Source organism: Manis javanica, chromosome 4 (genome assembly GCF_040802235.1).
Source record: "Manis javanica isolate MJ-LG chromosome 4, MJ_LKY, whole genome shotgun sequence".
Taxonomy (NCBI): Eukaryota; Metazoa; Chordata; class Mammalia; order Pholidota; family Manidae; genus Manis; species Manis javanica.
This window is the reverse complement of record NC_133159.1, coordinates 72,198,155-72,219,806: the sequence shown is the minus strand read 5'-3', so window position 1 is coordinate 72,219,806 and position 21,652 is coordinate 72,198,155. Positions and strand designations below refer to the sequence as shown.

The following is a 21,652-nucleotide window of genomic DNA, read 5'->3' as shown; positions in this document are numbered from 1 at the left end:
TGAGATTCCAAGATGATAAAGGTAACCCTGGTCTATTTTAAGGACAGAAAGGAAAACTGAGTTGACATAGCATTGAGGTAAGGCATTAAAGGGATACAGCTCTCCCTGCCATACGAAGGCAAGCAGACTGCTTGTGCTGCTTTACTGAAGGAATGTGGGCAGGATGTGGTGTTGCTCTGTCAGTAGCTGCTGTTGCTAACAGCAGTGTTGTTTTGTAAAGATGCCATTATCAGAAACTGCAGCTGTGACTGGCATCCACACACAATTAACTTTGTAATTCTATTTGGTGTTTGCAGCAGCCGAACAGGTGAGTAAGATGGATATGGGATATGGTAGGATCACTACCTTGCATCTTTCCAGTCTCTGTGGTAGTAGCATACACAGTTTTCCTCAGGGGTGAGGTTAATAAGCACTGTTTTCTGCAGGAATGTGCATTACCCTGGTTTACTGTAGGGAGAGGTCAGGGAGAGGTAGCTTGAGGGGCTTCTACTTGTCTCTCCCCTTCTTACCATAATAGCCTTTACTATGAGTTAGGGATTTCATAGTGCTCTGAGATTAGAGGAAAAAAGCAAATAAACGGGTTCACAGTCCCCCTGGATCAACTTGGAAAAGAAACTGGGCCCAAACTCCACTTAACACCTGGCCTCATAAACTTCCACTAGACAAGAGTGCCATGATGGTATTTTGGATTTCCAGGTTCAAATCCAGTCTTCATCAATCCAAATCCAATGTCTAACAGCCCTCAGGAAAGCAGAGAGTTTCTTTTCCCAGCGTTAGGAGACCTAGTAAATGACCCCTGGTCCCTCTGAAGAATGCTTGGGGAAGGAGTCACTGTATATCTCTATAAGTGCATTGCAGGATTCCTCTTCAGAGAGAACCTGCCTCCCCTCAATCAAGTGTTTCTGGTCTAGGAACTGGCTTGGATCTGGGAAATGAGTGAGAGGCCATGAATCCCAACTACAGTGACTTGAATTAGGTTTGTGCCCATTGGACCTAGAATTCTTACACCTATATATCTATCAATATATTGGTGATAGGCTGAGCTGATATATTTAATTTCTATGGATCTTTGGTCAGTTAACCATCACTGCCTACCATTCTGATACCACTTCATCCTATGGCTTATTGTGATAATTGTTCCTACTTTTTCTCTGGTAGTAAAACACTATTACCTAGACTCTATCACTCATAGAGTCCAATATTTCCATTTAAATCAGGAGACCTTATTCTCGTGACATTTGTGACACCTTGGTAAAGAGTGTTCTTTCATCCCTCCAGGGGCTGTATTTAGGGGATGGTGATTACATTGTGATGACAAAAATTTATCCCCACATATTTATCCTTAGTTTTTGGACCTATACAGTATTCTAGGGAAGCTGTAGCATTTCAACCTCATTGGCTGTAGACCACAGTTGAATCCACTCTTCGAATTGCAAGTCTACCAAACTCTTCATGGGGCTGCAAAGTGCTTGAGCAGGGCTGCTTCCACAGGCAAGAAGATTAAGAGGGACAGGAGGTTCAGAGTTCTTAGCCTTGCCCATGTCTGCCTAAATATCTCAATCCTTTGTCTTGGAATTCAGCTCTTTCTCCACCCATTGTCCTGATCTTGTTAATACAAATTATAGGAAATGTATTTATTGCTAAAGGAGGGAGCCATTTAGCAGAAATTCAGATCTCCATTAGAAGGATTCAGCCAATCAACTGCAACCCAGCAAAGGCAGAACCAGGGGAATAAATATCTCAGTCTCCCTCCCCTGTCCTCCAGTCCCCTGGCAATATATTCAATAGCCAAACTCAACCAAATAACCATGGAAAATAGGGGCAGTCTGTACGAACAGGGACGACTCTTTTATTACTGACATTGTTTAGAATTGCCAGTGTATAATGATGAAAAAAAAAGCAGTTTTATTATTATTTTGAAAATTCACCACTGACAGTGAACTTCCTCACCGTCTGCACCAAGCATGGGCTTCTTCCCATCTGCCTCCCCTTGGTGTCACAGCCCAGCAGCTAAAAGGGAAGGGAGTTTTCTGGGTCATAGAGTAGGGTAAAGGAGGACAGAGATTAGATCTCAAAAGACAAACGGAAAACATCCAGCCAACTCTATCTAAGTTCTCATTTATATATGGTCTCTATCAGCAGCCTATTCCGGGTGTCAGTAGACCATACCCAGCGAGGCAAATTGGCTGATTTTTATGTGGCCTGTGAGCCAAGAATGGTTTTTACATTTTCAATGGTAGAAAAAAATGAAAGAAAAATGATTTGTGACACATGAACATTACACAAAATTTAAAGTTCAGTATCCACAAATTAATTTTATGGAGCTTAGCCACCATCATTTATTTACATATGGTTGCTTTTGAACTACCATGGCATTGTTGAGTAGTTGCAACAGACATCAATGGCCCACAAACTCTAAAATATTTACTGTCTGGTCCTCTTACAGAAAAAACTGGCTGACCCTTTGTATTATCACACTGTTGTTATTACTATGGCTTTGTAATGTGTTTCCTTATTTAGTAGCTCATGTCTCCCTTCTTTACACTTTTACTACATACATTTGAGATTTGAGATTAAATCTGTAAAAAACAAAAACTTGAATGTCATTTGGTTTGCCTTAAATTTATAGGTTTATTTGGGGAAAATTAATATCACCATTTTAGCTATTTAATAGATTAAATATTTATTCTTATCTTCTCTTTTCCTACAATAAAGTCTCTCATAATAATAATAGCAAAAACTCCTATATTGCATTGTATGTGTCAGCTACCAGGATAAGGGTTTGGCTGTATTAACATTAATCTTTACAATCTTGTAAGATAGATGTAATGATTATCCTTATTTTATACATGAAGAAACTGAGGTCAGTTATACCTCAATTTTTAAATAAACAAATAAAAAAACTGAGGCACTGGGAAAGTAGTCACATAGCTACAAAGGCAGTCTCACTGCATATTCTTTGCCTTATCAATGTGCAGTATTGCCCCTCAATGAAGGCCTTATGCATTCTTAATTTTTATTTTATTTTCTAGTTTGTTATTACTGGTTGAACTATTACTGATTTCGGTTATATTTATACCACCAGATATTTTTATTTCTAAAACCTTATTGCTGTGATTCTACTTGGTATTTAGGTAGGTAATATCATCTTCAAATAATGGCAGGCTTATCTCCTTCCTTACACTCATCTCTTTCTTTCGGCGCAAGTTGTCAGGGGCTTTCAGTGTTATATTAATCAATAGCAACAAGCAACAATAGTGTACATCCTTCTATTCTTCCAATCTCAGAGCCAAGGTATCTAGAATTCCTCCATTAAGAATGTTTGCTATCTTAATTCTGTATTTTCCTTGTCCTATACTATCTTTTTTGTTGTTGTTTCTTCTTCTCTTTCCTGAAGCCCATTGGATAAGCTGAATTTTCTTTTGCTGCTTTAAAAGTTGCCCATTCTTTTTTGGCTGATGTTCTTATAGCAGTTGCATTGAACTTAAGAACCAAATATGTTTTTATTTAAATATATTGATTTATTTAATATGTCACTGTCTGTATCTCCCTTCTAACAAAAGTATTTGTGTGTGCTCTTATGTCTATTTATTTATTTTGCTTATTATATACATTGTTTTTATAAGCCATTCCATGCCTTCATCATTTTTTGATATTGCCGAGAATTTTGGCTTTTAGTTTTCATGCTTTCACTTTCTATTACCTTTGTTGTTTCTTCTTAAAGAGAGTAGCAAACTTAAAACTAATCCCTATTACATTCAATATCCCTTGTAGAATCTCCTGAATTTGTTTCTATTATTGAGTACTTCCTCCAAAAAGTATTTTCAGTATCGGTATGTGTGAGGCACCTTCTGAGTCCTCATATACATACAGATAATGTTATTATGCTCTCACATTTATATGACACATCAACACTGTACTAGAGGTTCTAGTCAATGTATAAGGTTCTAATCAGTGTAATAAAAAGAAATAAAGGCCATCCAGACTGTAATGGAGGAAATAAAACAGTCTTTAATTCACATCATCACCCATGTGGAAAAGCCTTCAGAATCCCCAAGAGAACTAAGAAAATTTAGCAAGGTTGCAGTATGCAAGATCAATGAAAAAAAATGAATAGCATTTCTATATACCAACAATGAACAATCAGAAGTTGATATTTAAAAAGCAGTACTTACAATAGTGTCAAATGAGATAATCTAACCAAAAAAAAAAAAAATGCAAACCTGTGTGCTGAAAACTGTAAGACATTGATGATAGAAATTAGAGACCTAAATTAGTTGAGTATATAGTATGTTTATGGATCAGAAGACAGCATACTATTAAGATGTCAATTATTCTATCCATTGGCAGTATATTAAATTGTTAAATATTTACATATCATGCGACCCAGCCATTCCACCCCTAGCCAAGAGAAATTAATGCATAAGGCCACAGAAACACTTGTACATGACTATTCATAGCAGCTGTCTTGCTAATAGCCCCAAACTAGAAACAACCCAAATGTCCATGAAAAGGTGAATGGATAAGCAAATTATGGTATATACATACAATGAACAATTAGTTTGCAATAAAAAGAATGAGATATGAATATGTGCTATGTGAATGAATGAATGAATTTCATAAAAAAATTTGCTGAGTGGGAAAAAAGCAAGCAAAAAATAGCACATAATATGTGATTCCACTTAGATAAAATTCTAGAAATTGCAAACTAATCTGTATTTACAGAAAGCAATTCAGTGGCTTCCTATAGATGGGAGTTTATGTGGGGAGGTGTGAAAAGGAGGGCTTACAAAGGAACATAATATTTCTGTGGGGAGAGAATTTTATCCTGACTGTGGTTTTGCAGGTGTATCTTTTATGCCAATTTATCAAGTTATATACCTTGCAATTTACTTCTTGTCAATTATACCTCAATAAAATGTTGTTATATAAGGAGGTAGGGGGAGAGAGAGAGATATGACACTGAACAGTAAGTAGGAGTTAATAATTAGGATAATAATTGTGAGTGAGGAAAGGAGATTGGCTCTGAAGGAAGAAGTAGGACAATAAATAAATAGATTAAGGTAGAAAGTTAATTTTAAATGAGAGAACCTTGAGTATATTTAAATGCAAGAAGGACCTAGTGGAGATGGAGAGGCTGAAAACTTAATCAAGGGAAGGAGAATCTGAGACTGAATTAGACAATAAAACTTTCATATTCTTCCTCCATTTCCTAAATTATTCTGCTGGTTGGTGGATCATTTTTAAAAAACAGTTTCTGAGCCACATGTCCCTTTATGTAAGACTAATGTAAAAAGCTCATTGAATTTTGTGATGAAAGAAATTGAAATGAATTACAACAATGTTGAAAAATGCTGCAGTACATCTTCCAGGGCCCTGAAGTTGAATGGCATCTGGTTTTTGCTATTAATAAGCAATTAAATATCAGATTATAATTCATCATCTCCTACTTTGTAGTATTTTCAAAGAGTAAGTTAGAAATACTTCATATGCATACTTTGGATATTAGGATGTCATAGGTATTGAAGTGTTTTGTATCCATCAAAATAAAAGCAAAATAGCTTTCCCTTGAGAAACCCCCTTTTTTTAACTCCAAGGTTTGCACATGCTATTAGTATTTATGAATATGGAATATTTCCTACAAATGTCTCTGCTCCCTGTAGAATATTTGGTATGAAATGAGAATGATGATGCTTTATAGGGAACTGGTTTGTTCAATGAAGTTAGATAGCAATGGCTAATTAGGCATTAGGGAAAATTATTTTTAAGATAATTATTTCTGAAACCTACTATGGTCATAGAAAAACCACTTAAGAGAAAGTAATAAAATCTCTAAGTATTAGCAAATTCACTGGAATATTTTCAACAAAGGATAAGGACGTCTTTCCATTGGTTATTTTTTTCTTTTTTCTTCTTCAATCATGGCACCATGGTGTTTCTTGGCTTACCTTTAAAGACTGCTGGATTTTTCCACTGAGAAAAATATTTATTCTGGGATTTCCAGTATTATGCAACTGCCTGATTTTCCTAAACAATGTTCTTTCTTTTTTTGATGTGGCCAACGAGTTAAAGAATTTCTGGCATACTCACTCTGCAGTTTCAATATTTTTTCAAGGTCATGTGACTATACCTGAAGGATAGTATTGAGGAGGCTCACAGTTGTCTGTGTGAATTTCCTCCTTATAAATGAGTTTTGAGACTAGTCAACTTAGCACATCTGTAGTAAATGAGTCTACCATGCTGTTTTCATTGAGTTGGACTTCTGCACAAGCACAGTCCCTCAATCATCTATGAAAAAGAAAAACAACTTTTCCCTGCAAAGATCATAAATCCATTTGTCATCAAAACGAAGGCTTACCAGTCTTTATTTTTTATTGCTGCAACTAATAAAATTGGTTATTGGAAAAAGGGAAAGAAACAAAACCAACAACTTGACTTAGGACAAATCAAGGCCTTTCAATCTTGACTTTACACTTTGTCAGATGAACACAAACTCAAGTGTTTTCTAAAATGAGACGCTTGTCCTAAAAGAACATCTAGGTCTTTAGTTGTGGGTTGTGTCCAGTGTAGGAAGGAAAAACACACTTCACCAGTCCACTCATAATCCAAGCATAGAGTAGCAGGGTCACCATGGAAGACTTTATTAGAAGCCCAGCAGCCCTGCCACCATCCTGGCTATGGATTCTCTAGTCTTTGAGCTAGCTAGTCATACTAAAGAAACTTTTGTTTCTAAGAAGATACATTTCTTTCTTCATGGTTTTGGGGAAACAAATATGCCTGCATAGGCCAAATTTACATTCAGTCAATCCTGTCAACTCTTCTTATTCAGAGGTTGATAATCCAGTTACGACTTACCTGATTGCTACTCTCTCCTCCTTCTTCTCCCTGCTGCTTGTTTTGGTCCATCTGCTGTTCATTAGCAACTCTTCCAGGACAGACAAAACTCAGTCTGTTTGGCTGCTTATTAGCAACAAAATGAAAGATTTACTTAAGGATGTAGCTTTCCTAGTTGAATCCTTCCATGACTCTCAATCCCGTAAAGTTGATATTCTTTGTGGAGTGTTGTTGCTTCATGATCTGGCCTCTGTTTACATTTCCAGTCTTGTATTCTTTCCCTGCACATGTGCTGTGCATTTCAGTCATAATAACAGCTAACAATTATTAAATGTTTACCAAGTGTTGGGCACTATTCAAGGTGCTGTGTAGGTATAAAGTTATTTAATCTTCACAAGGGAAGTATAGCGATAATCTTCAGGCTACAGAAAAGGAAGGTGAGACTCAGAGAAACTAAGTAAAGTGTCCAAGTTCTCACAGACAACAAATAACAGGGCAGAATTCAACACCAGGCAATCTAGATTAAGGACCTATGTTCTTAACCACTATGCTAAACTCCTTCAAGGACCCTTAATTACTTCAACATTCCCCCTGAAACAGTGGTATTTCCCTCACTTTCATGCCTTTTCTGTGTAATTTATGCCCTGTGTTTGGAATGTTCTTCATCTTTCCTTCTAACTTTAGGTTGAAGAACTTCCTGATCTTTCAGGACTTAATTCAACTCTTGTTACATCCTTCAAACACTCTTCCTCGGGCTTTCCAGTCAGAGTTAAACATGCCTGTCTGAACTTGTCTACTCTCTGCACACTGCTTCCATCAGAGCATGGATCATATGGTTGCCAATTACTTATTTTCATGTCTTTCTGATCTGAAAGATTGCAAAGTCCTATAAAATTGGGGTTGTGTTTTATTCATGTCTATCCCTAGCACCTAGCACAGGTGAAGGTAGTAAAGAAAGGTTTTTACTTGCACATAGATGTTCAATAAATATATGAGTAATGAGTATTCTTTGCATGATAACTATGACTTTAGAAATCTGATTTTAAAGTTAAGATGTGTTAGCTACTTAACATCTTAAGCATCATCTCTAAATGAGAACAATAATAATCAATCATATGATTCTTATGAGAATCAAATGAGATATTGTACATGAAGTGTTTAGTAGACTGTATGCACTTACTGAGCTGTTACTATCTTTCCATAATAATTATTCATGTTTAAATAGCATTATTTCATTCAGCTAAGACTACCTTCTTAGTCTTAAAATGAGCAGTGAGGAAATCTATCAGTGAACAAAATGGGCAAAGATCTGTCTTCATGCAACAGCAGGAAATATTTTTTATCTAAAAAAGTCACAATGCACTATGGAGCAATCTAGTAACTGGATAGTAGTCTATAAATAAAAACATCAGGTAATTCCAAATTGTGGTAAGTGCTATGAAAGAAATAGAGTTTTGAGATGGAGCATAATGAAAAGTAGACTATAGATGGAGTAGACTGTGGAGGCCTCTCAGACAAGATTATACTTGAGTTGAGGACTGAAGGTAAGACTAAGCCAGGTATGTAAAGACTGAGGGAAGAACATGCCATGTGAAGGAACCAAAATGAAAAATCTGCAGTCAGAAAAGAGTTTGGCATGTTCGCAGGATTATCAGAGGATCAAATGAAATAGCATGAGTGCAGATTGTTACTTTTGAAATAAAAGACATTTATTTTTTCATATTTCTTCCTAAACAAGTCTAAGAGCCAAAGTATAGAAGAAATATCCTGTTTCAGGCCCGGTTAGTCCTGTAATTATGGGTTGAGACCTGGGTAAAGATGATTTCGTAAGATATACTAATTTTGACCAATATTATAGTGGCATTTGCACTGTCCATTTTGAAACACTGAAAAACCACCAGTTGTTCTAATGGAAATGTATAATTTCTGTGAGTTAAACAATGTTGAAATGCCTGCATTCATTAAGGCTGAACAAGAGGTAGTTTTGTATACTCTTGGAAACAGACTTAAGTCAAGAAGACAGACCTTTTGTCTTCCCTACCTTAAGACTTGCCTCGACCCTGCTCCAAGTTCCATAGCTTCAATGCATTTAGAAATTCGAGACTGAAGTTACCTCCCAAGTTTGGCATACAGCTCATTCATAATTCTTATTTCTAGCATTTGGCCACATTACTTATTATTGTCACTATAGGAAAATATTATAAATGCTACATAAATAATGCCCTGCAAATAATCACTTAATAATTACAATCCCACATACTCTTAAACAGCCAGTTCTTTCCTAGGAAGGATATATTTAGTAAACCAAATAAAATGATAAATTCCTATTTAAACAGAAGTATTTTAAGGTGCTTGGAATGAAGGAAGCAAATATTACTTTCATAATTCATTGGTTTGCTGGTGTAACAAAAAAATACAGTATGTGGCCTAATGCAAAAAAATTTGAGGGCATCATAATTACTCTTTTTTACTATAGAAAGTAAATTAATTTTGGTTACTATTTCTCACACAGTAAATAACAAAAAAACAATACTGTGAGTGCAGAGGGTGCTTGGCTGTAGGGAAAGGAAAAAGCTGTTTTCCTAGTAATTTTCAATGTGATAGTAAAAAGAAAAACATCAACCAATTGAAATTCAGTGTCAGTTTTAAAATTATGATTCTACTGTTAATAAATAAATGAGTTAACATAAAAATATTTATCATTTCACTCAACATAATTATAAAGATAGTATTCCTTTGCTAGTCCTCTTTAAAGTGTGGCTTTCTGTTATTGCCTGTGTTTAACAAATTTTCTTCCTTTCTTCCTTCTTAATATGCTTGTTTCAATCCCTATTAGAATAAAATGGCTAACCTAAGAGTCCTGGGGAATAACAGAGTGGTATTCTGTTTGGTATGTTTTATTATGATACACAAACCAGTCACTGTTCCAAAATCTCTCTGTGTATGTGTTTTTCTTTTTTAAGTGTGTGCAGTGGGACACTGCACCTTCCTGTATCCTTCATGCAGTACTAGAAAGAAGGCAGATTTATACCTAAACTACTCTTTCCTTTCCCCACAGGGAAGTCCAAGTGAAAGGCAACACCCTATTTTCTTAACTGACACCAGATTAAATAAAATGATACAACTATATTGCTGTTACAGCTTCTGATATGTAGAAGACACAGAATATAAAGTGACTTGTATGGTTCATGTTGTTCTTATTGTCATTACTGATCAGAAAATTTGTTTCCTTAGAATCCTAAGGCTTAAGCAGTCTTAGATTTCAGTCTGGCCAAAATTGACACTTACCTGCAGGTTTAAACCAATGTAAGGATATAAACTTACAACTAGTAGATAAATAAATTCTGGAGATCTAATGCTCAGCATAGTGATTACAGTCAACATTACTGTGAATTTCAAAGATGCTAAGCACTAAAATCTTAACTGTTCTCAACATTAAAAAGATAACAATGTTGCATGATAAAGGCATTTGCTAACAGCTAATGTAGTTAATTATATTGTGATATATGAATGTATGAAACCAACATGATATACACCTTAATCTTACGTAATATTTTATTTCAGTTATTTCTCAATTAAAAAAACTGTTTCAGCTGGGAATCTGGCTTCTGTCAGGAAAATGAAAGTATCTGACTATGAGACATCACGTACTCTTATCATTCTGTTACTTTTTTAAAGACTTAAGTAAACTGTTCATTGGTTTCAGCATCTCAACAAATTAATAATAATTGTGATTTTAAAGCTTTTCAAAATTTGCTCAGAATGACTTACCATTTACTGATTGGATGTAGACAAATCATTTAGAAGACACTGGAAAGAATGTCTAGGGATTAACATCTGTTTCTCTTGAAAGAAAATTACTCATCCATCTGTGTATTCATAATGAGAAATGTTTGTTCTCTACTTGTATGAAATATTATTTGGACCTTTGTACAGAACACTCTGCTATCCTCAAATTTCTCTCTAAGAAACCAACTTGCACAGTAAATTACTTGGAGCACATTCGTTGTGGTGTGTTAAATGTCTGATAGCACTGCAAGTAAAATATAGTTTCTAGTATACAGTTAATCCTAAGGATAAGTTTTATGGTCCTTAGCAGTCTCAGCTAAAAATACCTATTGGCTTCAGCAGTACCTTAATGTCCATTGTCCAGGCATCACCCAAAAGATAGATTTAGTTTTCTGATGGAGAATAGATGTCTTTAAGATTGCCTAAAATTACAAGTAGAGTGAAGTGAAGTAGTACTATTTTGGAATTCTGGATTGTTGAGGTATCCTAAAATCATCTATGGTAATCTGTCATATGATGCATATCCTCTCCCTATGGTACCCATTACTTCTATACTTCCAGGGATAGGATACTCATGGCCTTGCAAAACAACCTACTTCTTTTTGGAAAAATTCTTACACTGATCTATATTCTGTAATTTAACTTTTCACCTACTTTAACTCTGGAGATACTTTGTTGGACTAAGTCTGTTTATTTTGCTTGCTTACATACCCTTCCTTCCACCTTTTATATAAGGTGTTTTAGAAGCTGTTTCCTCTGCAGTCCTCCGGTTTCTTTAAATCATTCACCTGTTACTGTTGTTTGGCGGGAGAGTGCTTGCTATTCATCACAGGTCTATTTTTTAAAACTTGTCTTCCCTATAAAGTTATATCCTATTAGAGACCTGGCCATTGATATAACACCTATGTCTTCTCTGAACATTTTTGAAATAGTATACCCCAAGTCGCAGACCACTATGACTGGATTTGCTTTCATTTGCTTTGGTGAACTCTGAAATGACACCATCTCACAACACCAAAGTTCTCATTGTTCATGGGGAAAGGACACTACTGATAATCAAGCCCAGAGATATGGAGCAAAAAGGCTCACAGATCAAATTAAGTCAAATCAATGTAAAGCACTAAGGAGCAAGGGGAAAGAAATGGAGTAGGTTAACGCACTGAGGATAAGGTGCAGGCAGTGTGAAGAACCATGCCACCTGAATCCTAAGTCCACAATGTAGATCCCTCTCTCCCTCCCCCTTCTCCTTTCCCTTTCTCTCTCTCTCCTCCATCTCACCCTCCTTCCTTCTCTCTCTGTTTCTATACTCCCTTCTCCAGTCCTCTATAAGGATTTTGTCCTCATAATGGTTCCTTACAAATATTGAGAGCTACTAATATAAAGAAATGGTGAGAGATAAAGTGTTGAAGTAGACTGAGACAAAAAAAAGACACAAAGTCATGAAAAATATCAACCTATATTCTATAGGTACCTCCCTAGAAATACCTGGTGCATAACACCTAGTGATATAAAATACATTTTTATTTTTTGTTCTGGTGTACTTTGTGGTTAGGAAGAAAATCTACTTAGAAAAAGTAATTTAAAAATTACATTGAATTAATTTTACCATAAGTAAGAGAATAAAAGCAAATGTGATGATATAATTTGGAAGAAATAGTATTGGGGGGGGGAGGAAAAATGCTCTAGTATTAAATTCAAAACTGTCTTTACCTATAAATCCTATAACCCTAACCAGAACTTCCACAGAAATGACTCTAGCTTATCTTGGAGTAAATCTTCTCTCCTACCACATTTATAACTTTGAGGACATCTTTATCATATGATCCAGTTCCACTCTGCCTTCTCAGTATTTCCTTTTCTGATTAGCACCAAAGGTAACTTCCCCTTTTCAGAACCTAGTCTAGTATTTAACTTGTATGCCTTTTCTCATCTGGAAAACTCTTTTTTACTTTTCTGCCTTTATTATAACTATTTACATATTAAATTCTATCTTCTTCACTTAATTTTAAACTCCTTGAAAACAAAAGCCATATTTTATTTATATTTGTATTCCCTACAGGGATTCCCATGGTACTTTCCTTACACATAGGTGATACTCAACTAATAATATTTATTGAATGCATGGAAGAACCATTGTACAACACAACTTAGTATCCCAGGAATAAACTCAGAAAGTAGCAATTTCTTTGAACAGGAGTCAGCAAATTTTTCTGTAAATATTAACTATTTTAGGCTTTACAGGGGATAAAACAAAATCAAGGGTATTACTGAAGTATGTAAGTAACAAGAAAGAAAATATATTTTCACAAAATTTTTCTTTATGAAATTCAAAATGTCATTTAGTACAATTTTTTATGATATGTTTACTAATGAGGAAAATAGGACCCTTTGAGTGGGGGTGATGTGAATAACATTCAGATTATTTTAGTTCCCTATCATGAAAATTTTGTTTTCATCTGTTAATGCTGACCTCTAATGAGATTTTGCATATTTTCCATAGTTTGTCTTTGAAAATTCTTTTCACACAGATAGATACTCCAAATACTGTCATTCATGAGCATAGTTGAGAGTATTCATTGCTTGGAAGAAATTTATAAAATTCTGTTAGATTCTTCTTTTAATAATTTGCATTTTAGCATGTCATTATGTTGTAGATTAGCCATTTCCAATTGGATGCTAGGTGGAAACTCCTCAACTGCCACCTTGGATTTTGAAATATAGAAACATCTTACATCTAGTGCTAAAAAATTCTGCTGAAACTATTTGAGCTCAGAAAACCTATCCACTTCAAATTTGTATGGAAATGAAGATCGCACTGTTTTCATTTTTAACACCACAGAAGTGTATAAAGTTGCTTTGACATTACTAGTGATTCAAACATTAGTTGTCATCAAAATGACTTTATCACAGTATATATATCACATGTAACCATTGTTTTGTCTACTAATATTAGGTTGACTTGATTAATAAAATTATAGAGGCTGCATCAAAATCTAATTTATAAATCCATTCATCATTCAATAATACAGACTGAGGTTGGTTCTTTTTAAAAAATATTTCAATCTTGGTCAATATTTCAAAAAAAATTCTCAGTAGAACTTTTTCCCAGCTAAGCCATCAAACTGCTGTGTAATAGTCAAGATATTCAGTTTCCATTTTGATTTTAAAAAATTTCACAAAACTGATGAAGGTTAAATTTATGAGTTAATGGAGTTCACTCTTAACATTACTGATGCAGTAACACATACTAGATTCAAGTATTTTCCTCATTGTACCTGATGGTGAATAATATAATGAACATCCATAGCTTCAAACACCTTACATTTTCACAAGTTCTGTAAATTTATCCAGTAAGTCTTTTTCCAATCCGTTGCTATCAATTTTATCACATTTTAGCAGGTTCCACTTCAGCTCGTACTGATTTAGTGTTCTAATTTCTTTGAAAATATTCTCACTTGTAGTCAATGCACCAGCTATTCATACTATTTATTTCTTCAGTCACTTCAACTCAGCATTGGCTTCTCAAATATATACCTGAGCAGTATTTCTAACATCTATTGATTCATCAAGAGGCAAGGAAAACCACTCAAAAGCATTTGCTTGTTTTATAATTGACTGTTGATGCTGCTCCAATGTCCTGAACATTTCAAACAACTGTTGTTGCCAAAAGGCAAACAATCATATACAAGTTTATTTTGGGAACATAGTTTAATTAGGTCATTACCAATAAGTGACTTTCCTTGTTTCATTTTTTGTGAAGAAGTTTCTTCTGTTGTGTTAAGATACTCCATTTTAAATTGCCTAATTTTTCTGTTACTTCCTGAAGTGGTAATATCTTGTCAAGTGCTTGGTCTGATAATGTTGATGTATATTGTATTTTTTAGCACAGCTATAGTGTCAATGCATAATAAACTCAAAGTTCAAAGATCTAATTTGATAACAAAATAATCCATATTCCACCATGCCTTAACACAACATTCAAAGTCCACTTTTTCCTCTTTTTTTTTTGTTTTACCATGACCAATACATACTGGTAATAAAACAAATAAAATAAAATGTCACAGTATTAAACTGTGGTAAATTTTTTGGAATTGTGTGTAATTGAGGAATAGAATATTTTTTGAGATATAATTGATATGTAGCATTATATTAGTTTCATGCATACAAAATAATGATTCTATATATAGAGAGAAAAATGATCACCACAATAAATCTAGTTACATCCCTCAAAATGTTCTTAAGGAGATATTGATCAGTTATTAGAGTTATGTACACCAGAGTTTAATACAAAAAATTAGAATACAGCAAACATACTTCATACCTAGGCTACTTAAGTCAGAATGTACTTGTGGATGTTGTACTGCTTCAGTATTTTCATTTTAAAAACCAAGGACCATTACATGAACTATAATATAATTAGAGATTTTAGGTGAGCCAAAACATTATGTAAACATTTCACTTATTTGTGAAAGTAGCCTAGGATAACTCCCAAAACTTGGCAGTGTGTCAACAGCAGCCTTTCAGAACACCAACCCCTCCTACATTTAACAAGCCTCTGGATTGATTTTCTAGGAATTGCCCGAATTTTCATTTCTTATCTATGCTATTTAGGGCATCAGAGGCAGCCCAGGAACAACAGGACTGGCTGGGTCTCCAGGTCCTCGAGGAGCAAAGGGTACATCAGGCCTGCCAGGAAGCTCAGGAGTTCTAGGCCCAAAGGTATTTTAATGTTTTGTTCTTGATGGATGAGCAGTATTGCCCATCCTTACCGGTCCAGAGTTCATTGGCTAGATCACTGGATGGTAAGATTAATACCTTTTAATAAAACTTGGCTAGTAATACAAACATACTAAGAAAGAAGGAAAATGTGTGGCTTTGACATCCCCATCTTCCGTGAGAGCCACGGTGCATGCAATTTGCCAAAACAGCTCATTAACCCAAGACTGGAAATGCTTTAAAAAATGCTCTTTAGCTCGTTTTTGTTCTTCCTCCCTCTTGATCATCCACCCTTCTCTCCAAAATAGAGAAATCTTACTCTCTTTCAGATACATTCTTTCTCAGATACACTTCCTTTCCTCTAGGTCTGAACCCAACCACACCATTAATAAATCCGGAAGAGTGCGAATTATTTCTTAGAGTCAATGTGATACTAATTAAGTCCTGCATTAACATTCATTGCATGGAGTATTGTCACATGCCAATTGGCTTCCCGAACAAACCTCTTTCAGAAATATCGCAATGCAAAATTGACCTAGACAACCAAGAGACAAGTCCAGTGTCTAAAGCTATTTTATAAAAGCCTAGGATTAAGACATTGACACCCTTATAATTATTACTTCCTGATGTAATTTTCATAGTTCTACTTCTAAGGAATTTTCATGTATTTTGATCCATATGGGTAAACTGAAAATGATGACCCAGCTGTTGACTGTTTACAATTTGAGGCTTCTGTTAATATTTGCACCATGAATATCCCTTTCCACTAAAACTCAATATAGCTGAGCAAATGCTAACACCAGGTCAAGAATAAGATCCCTAACTCTTATATGTGAATTTGCAATAAAAAGGATATATCTTTATCAAGCCCCAAAGCTCTATCTCTGTCTCAAGACAGTGGAGGATAATTTGCTAATCTTAAAGAACCTTTGGTCAAAGTTTGCCTACCTACCAAGCATTATTTTTCATTAGCCTGTCTCTAAACTCCCCTTGATTCCTAAGTTTATTTTCAGAAATGATGTGAAAGATATTGCAAGTCTCATTTCAAAGACAGACAAAAATAAATTTCAAAAAGATTTGATTTATGAAAATAAATAGTGGTGATTAAGTACATCCTTAAGGTGAACTTTAGGGATAAAAATGTTAAAGAAACCTGGGGAAAGAGAGAATAGAAATGTCTTAATGATGGGATTCAAAGATGATCATGGCACAAACCAAAGTTCACACTTCAGGAGACTCTTCTCTGTTTCTGGCATCAGTTGAATAATCTCTGCATGGTAAGGAATACACAGAAAAATAATGTCAATTCCAATAAAATACAAGTTCCATCACATATAAATACCCCTCACATATCACTCCCTTACCTCTCTCTCTGTAGCCTCACTATCATTCTCCTAGAAGGAGGTCCCCTAGAAACCCCTCTGTAGGTCCCCCCTTTCCCTCCCTTTCCCACACTTATAAGCACAGTCTCTGGAATTTTCTTTTTCCGCTGTTACACTACTTGTTTATTATAACCAAATATTACTTATGTGGAAAATAGTGGTGGGGAAAATGATCGTGCAGAATTTGATTTCCCCAGTGCCTTGTACTATGCCTAAGGATGAGCTTGTAATTGCATTTCATTTAAAAGCCAGTATGTTTCACAGGTTCTAAAGTTAGCATCACCTTTCTTTTTTTGCCCATAGGGTGAACAAGGGCCACCTGGTCAACCTGGAATTCAAGGTAAAAGAGGTCACCAAGGAGCACAGGGTGATCAAGGACCACATGGAGAGCCTGGCCTGAAAGGGCAGCCTGTATGTGCCAACTCAGAAATTCACCAAGCCCTTATTCTGCAGACCATTACACAGATAGTGACTATCATATCTATCCACATTGCAGGGAGAACGTGGTGCTCCAGGTTTAACAGGTTTCCAAGGATTTCCAGGACCCAAAGTATGTTTACATGTTTTCTCTCGTCTTCTGGTTATCTAGAAAAAAAAGATGTTGAAATGCCAATATTTAGTTCTGACTTGAACTTTAATTTTTTTCATCCTGCAAAATTTCAGTTGATACAGAGTCATGTATTTGAGTTTTGAACACCTTAATTTTAAAATTTACATAACTATATATTGTTTTAACAATATTACTGAATATTTTGCTTTTGTCCCCCTCATTCTGTTTTCCCAACATTTTTATTATGAAAATTTTCAAGCATACAACTTAGTTGAGAAAATAAGTAAACACCCAATGTACCTATTACCTAGACCCTACCATAATATTTTACTTTACTTGCTTTGTTATGTACCTAGCCACCTACCCATCTCTCTCTCTCTCTCTCCCTGTCTCAAACCATATTTGGTATATTTCAAAGTAAATTGCAGCCCTCAGCACAATTCTTCCAAAATACTTAAGCATGTATATTATTATCACATTCCATTTTTTAAGAGTCAATTCTTAATAGATTGGTACAAGATTTTTTCATTTGTAAAGTGTTCATCTAGAGCTAAAGATTTTGACTTTCTGTTTTTATTGTGTTTCTAGGGTCCTGAAGGAGATGCTGGCATTGCTGGAATACTAGGTCCTAAAGGTCCTATTGGACTGAGAGTAAGTGTAAAGACATCCTATCTACCCAGAAACTATAATTCTTTTGCTGATTGTAGGAATTAGGGTTAAGCACCCTAAAGTTAATATGCTGCAAATTAATTAATAACTTAATAAAGTGACTTTTAAAATAGAAACTCAGTAGAGCACATATAGAGGTTCTCAAACTTTTTCAGTTTATATATTAGTTTGAGCAAAAGACCCCATAGACTACTCATATTTCCCAGTTCTTTAAAAAAATCATCAGAATTAATATGCATACTGGGTAATGTATTTATTAATGAAACATAAAGCAGTTTTATGTCATAAACATTAATATGACCAGACCACTCCCATGCACCACCTGGAGGAGGCTTGCCTGTGACTAGAGCTCCTCAAACCACACTTTGAAAACTATTGCCCAGTAGCTGTGTTTCCCCAGTTCTGGAGTGGGTGCCCGCCGAGAGTGATGAGGAACTGCATAAAGAGTTGCAAAGATCAGGGTCTGAAGAATGCCAATTAGCTGCTTGGTGCCTGGAATTGCAAACTACAGAGAACAGAAATGGGATAGATAAGCCACCAGCAGTTACTGGGTATTTTTTCTTTGTTTTATTTTTCTTTTTTCTTTTTTGTTTTGTTTTTATTAATCAGTCTCCTAATTGATGAGATGATTTATGAAACTGAAGAGAGAAAAAAAAGCTGTAAAATGTCAAACAATGTCTTAACTGTAGTGGCAGCCACTCTAACTAACAGCAGCTGCTGAGGCACATGCAGAGAGCAGAGGAAGGAGGAAGAGCGGTTTGCATGCAGGGGAAAGGAGGACTCTTGAAGAACCTTACAGCTGAAAAGCATGGTCTTATGCAGAATTTTAAATGAAAAGTCAAATTTTTGACATCCTGCTCCCCTTCCCCAACTCTTACAATGAATTCTTTTCAGTAATACAAAGAACAATGTTGTCATGGTAAATGTTTGTTTAAAGACCCTTCTCAACATTCCTTCAGGTGCAATTTATTATTTTTATGATTTTATGTAAAGTCCAATTCTTGATTATTCACAGGTACATAATATGTGGTTAGGCTTTTCTATAATAAATATTGCCTTTTTTAAGTTCTTTCATATATTAAGTTCCCCACTAATTAAATCCATTCATTCTAGTTTTATTAAGTTCTCAATTAATTAAGTCCTTCCTTGATATTATCAAAGAGAACCTGGCTGCCTGCCTAGGCATCTGTCCTAAGCAGTCTCACCAAGTGCTGGGTCCCCATAGGCCATGGTCTGAGCCTATGCTGCTTTGCAGCTACAGAAATTTTATGAGCTCATCTGTAGTAAAGGTCTGGTGACTGGCTCACAAGTACTGATGTATAAGTGCAGATATTCCTTTATTAATTCATTGCAGAGACAAATAAAATGTCTCGGGTTCATATTTAGCAAAAAAAAAAAACCAGTATGGAACAGATACTGGTGTTCAATTTGTGTCCCTTAATCTCTTTTAATCCTCATAAAATTCCTGTGAGAGATGCTATTACCATTTTGCAGGTGAAGAACTTAAGTCTCTGAAAAGTAATTTGCTGAAGACCAAATTTGTAGAGGAGCCAGAATTTGAATGCACATGTGACTGACAAAATTATTTGTTAGAAGGGTGTTTGCTAATTACATGATTAAAATATAAAATATATACTAAGTGGCCTAGTGTGTAGTTCTTGCTCAATAATGAGTAAATATTTCATGATTAAATTAATTGATACAGGAAATCTGGATTATTTTTCCACCTTTTCAAAGATGTATTTATGTAGTTAACTGGTACTAACTATTAAACCATAGTATCTCATCCTTTAGACACATTTAGATTAAAAACAGACAATTATTTTGCTCTTTTGGTCTACTTTATTCCATCTACTTTTGCCTCCCCATTCTTTTAACAAATTATTATTTCAGAGAGTCAGAACATGGTCAATTTTATTCGATTAAAACTTTCTTGGCTTTTTTTCAGTGATAAAGCAATCTAGAGGATATACTTGATTAGATTAGGGAATCAAGTCTTTCCTGATTTCTTTTGGGTATGGATCTTTGAGATTTAGGTACCATATTTACAAATCATGTTGACATTTATGTTTAAAGGTGATCCTATTACATTTAGAATATAAGTTGATTTCTCTTGCTCTAGGCCTACTTAATAGTAAACCTATCTATCATTGAGCTGCATAGCATTATAATTATCTCAATTAACAGAATATTCTGTACCTTGGCAGGAGTTAGATAAAAAGAAAACCTGTTAGATATTTACATTTATCTGTTCCAGGTTAAGTGTGAACCACAAAGAATCAAATTTTCAGCTAGTGGGAGGAGGAGTTGAGGTTGAAGGAAAATAATTAAACCAGGTATTTTGTATTAATTAAGAAAGGATAGATTCCTTTCCTGTAGTTAGTTTGGAAGGAGTTGACCAGAGACCCAGCTTATTCAAGTTTATTTCCATAATCAAATAACAGCTTATGGTATCAAAATCACTTTTCACATTTAATTCACCCAATGACCTCTGAAGTAGCTGTTCTTATTTAACAGTTGAAGAAACTGCAGTTTAGTTGGTCACATATGATGCCCTCTGGTTCTCATGTTTTCTCATACTTTCTCTCAACTCTATGTGGCATGTCATTCAAACATTTGCAACTTCAACATCCATAAAGAAATGTTTTCAAAATTTTGTTTATCATTTCATGTAGTCTTTTTTATATAAAGTATTTGCATTTATGTAATGACACATAAATAAAATGGCATCATTGAAGTTGTCACCACAAAAACATTGTTCTGTTGATTTATCAATTTCTTCAAAACTATACAGATAGAATTCTCCTGATAAGAGATAGTAAGAACTCAAATCAAAATTACTGATTTCTGATAATCCTATATGATTTTATAATACAAACTGGAATTAGTTAGACATGGACTGTTTTACCATTGTACCATAAATTTTCTAAAATTTTCTGAATTATACTGGCAGTGAAACTGTTTTTTTTTTACCCCAACAGGGAAACACTGGACCCTTTGGCAGAGAAGGTATAATAGGCCCAACAGGTAGAACTGTAAGTTTGTCACAATACAGGTCTGTCTTTTCTTTTTCATATTTTTTTCCTTCATTCCTATTTCTAGAATAATCTGCAAAGGAGCACCCTTGGTATTTGAGAAGCAAAGGGCAAAAATAAATGTACATTTTTGTCTGGAAGGTGATTCCTGAGAACTTAGAGATCATATGTGTAATGAAGAAAGTGAATATAGTGAGGTAGGCATTTAAAACTGAGGTTGAGAAAGGGAAATACAACTGGAGCGGGAGAAGAGTTGGGCCTCATGAGCAGAGAAGTGATTGTGAAAGCAGTAAAAAGACTCCATTTTCTGAAGGAGAGAACATAGCAAAAGAAGTACAGATAGCCAAGATCTGAGTCTTTGAAAGTTCCTGGTATAAAGAAAAGAAATAGTTGGTGGGAATAGCAGGAAAACCAGAAAATCACCAGGTTAAAATAGATGAATCAAGAAAAGAATAAAGGTGATCGTTCAAAGAATTTGCAGTAGAACATAGAGTACAGATTATAGTAAGGAAAGAAACAGGTAAAAATATTTAATAACTTTTCTCAAATTCTACAGTGAACTTTTGGGGTAGGTATTTTTATTTCCATTTAAGACAGAGGAAACAGAGAGGTTTATAGAGGTTCATCCAGTTACTCAAGGTGATACAGATCATGAATTTCATAGCTGATATTTCTTA

General features: G+C 34.9%; 1 protein-coding gene across 4 annotated transcripts in view; it reads left to right on the top strand.

Moving 5' to 3' along the window:
• The window catches only part of COL24A1 (collagen type XXIV alpha 1 chain), a 364,470-nt gene that overhangs the window by 304,793 nt on the left and 38,025 nt on the right, over positions 1-21,652 (top strand). For all 4 annotated transcript variants that reach the window (XM_073234227.1, XM_073234226.1, XM_073234225.1 and 1 more), the window contains 5 exons: positions 15,235-15,342; positions 17,025-17,132; positions 17,218-17,271; positions 17,860-17,922; positions 20,922-20,975. In XM_073234227.1, coding sequence (XP_073090328.1) covers positions 15,235-15,342; positions 17,025-17,132; positions 17,218-17,271; positions 17,860-17,922; positions 20,922-20,975 — 387 coding nt within the window. The remainder of the gene's footprint in view (positions 1-15,234; positions 15,343-17,024; positions 17,133-17,217; positions 17,272-17,859; positions 17,923-20,921; positions 20,976-21,652) is intronic.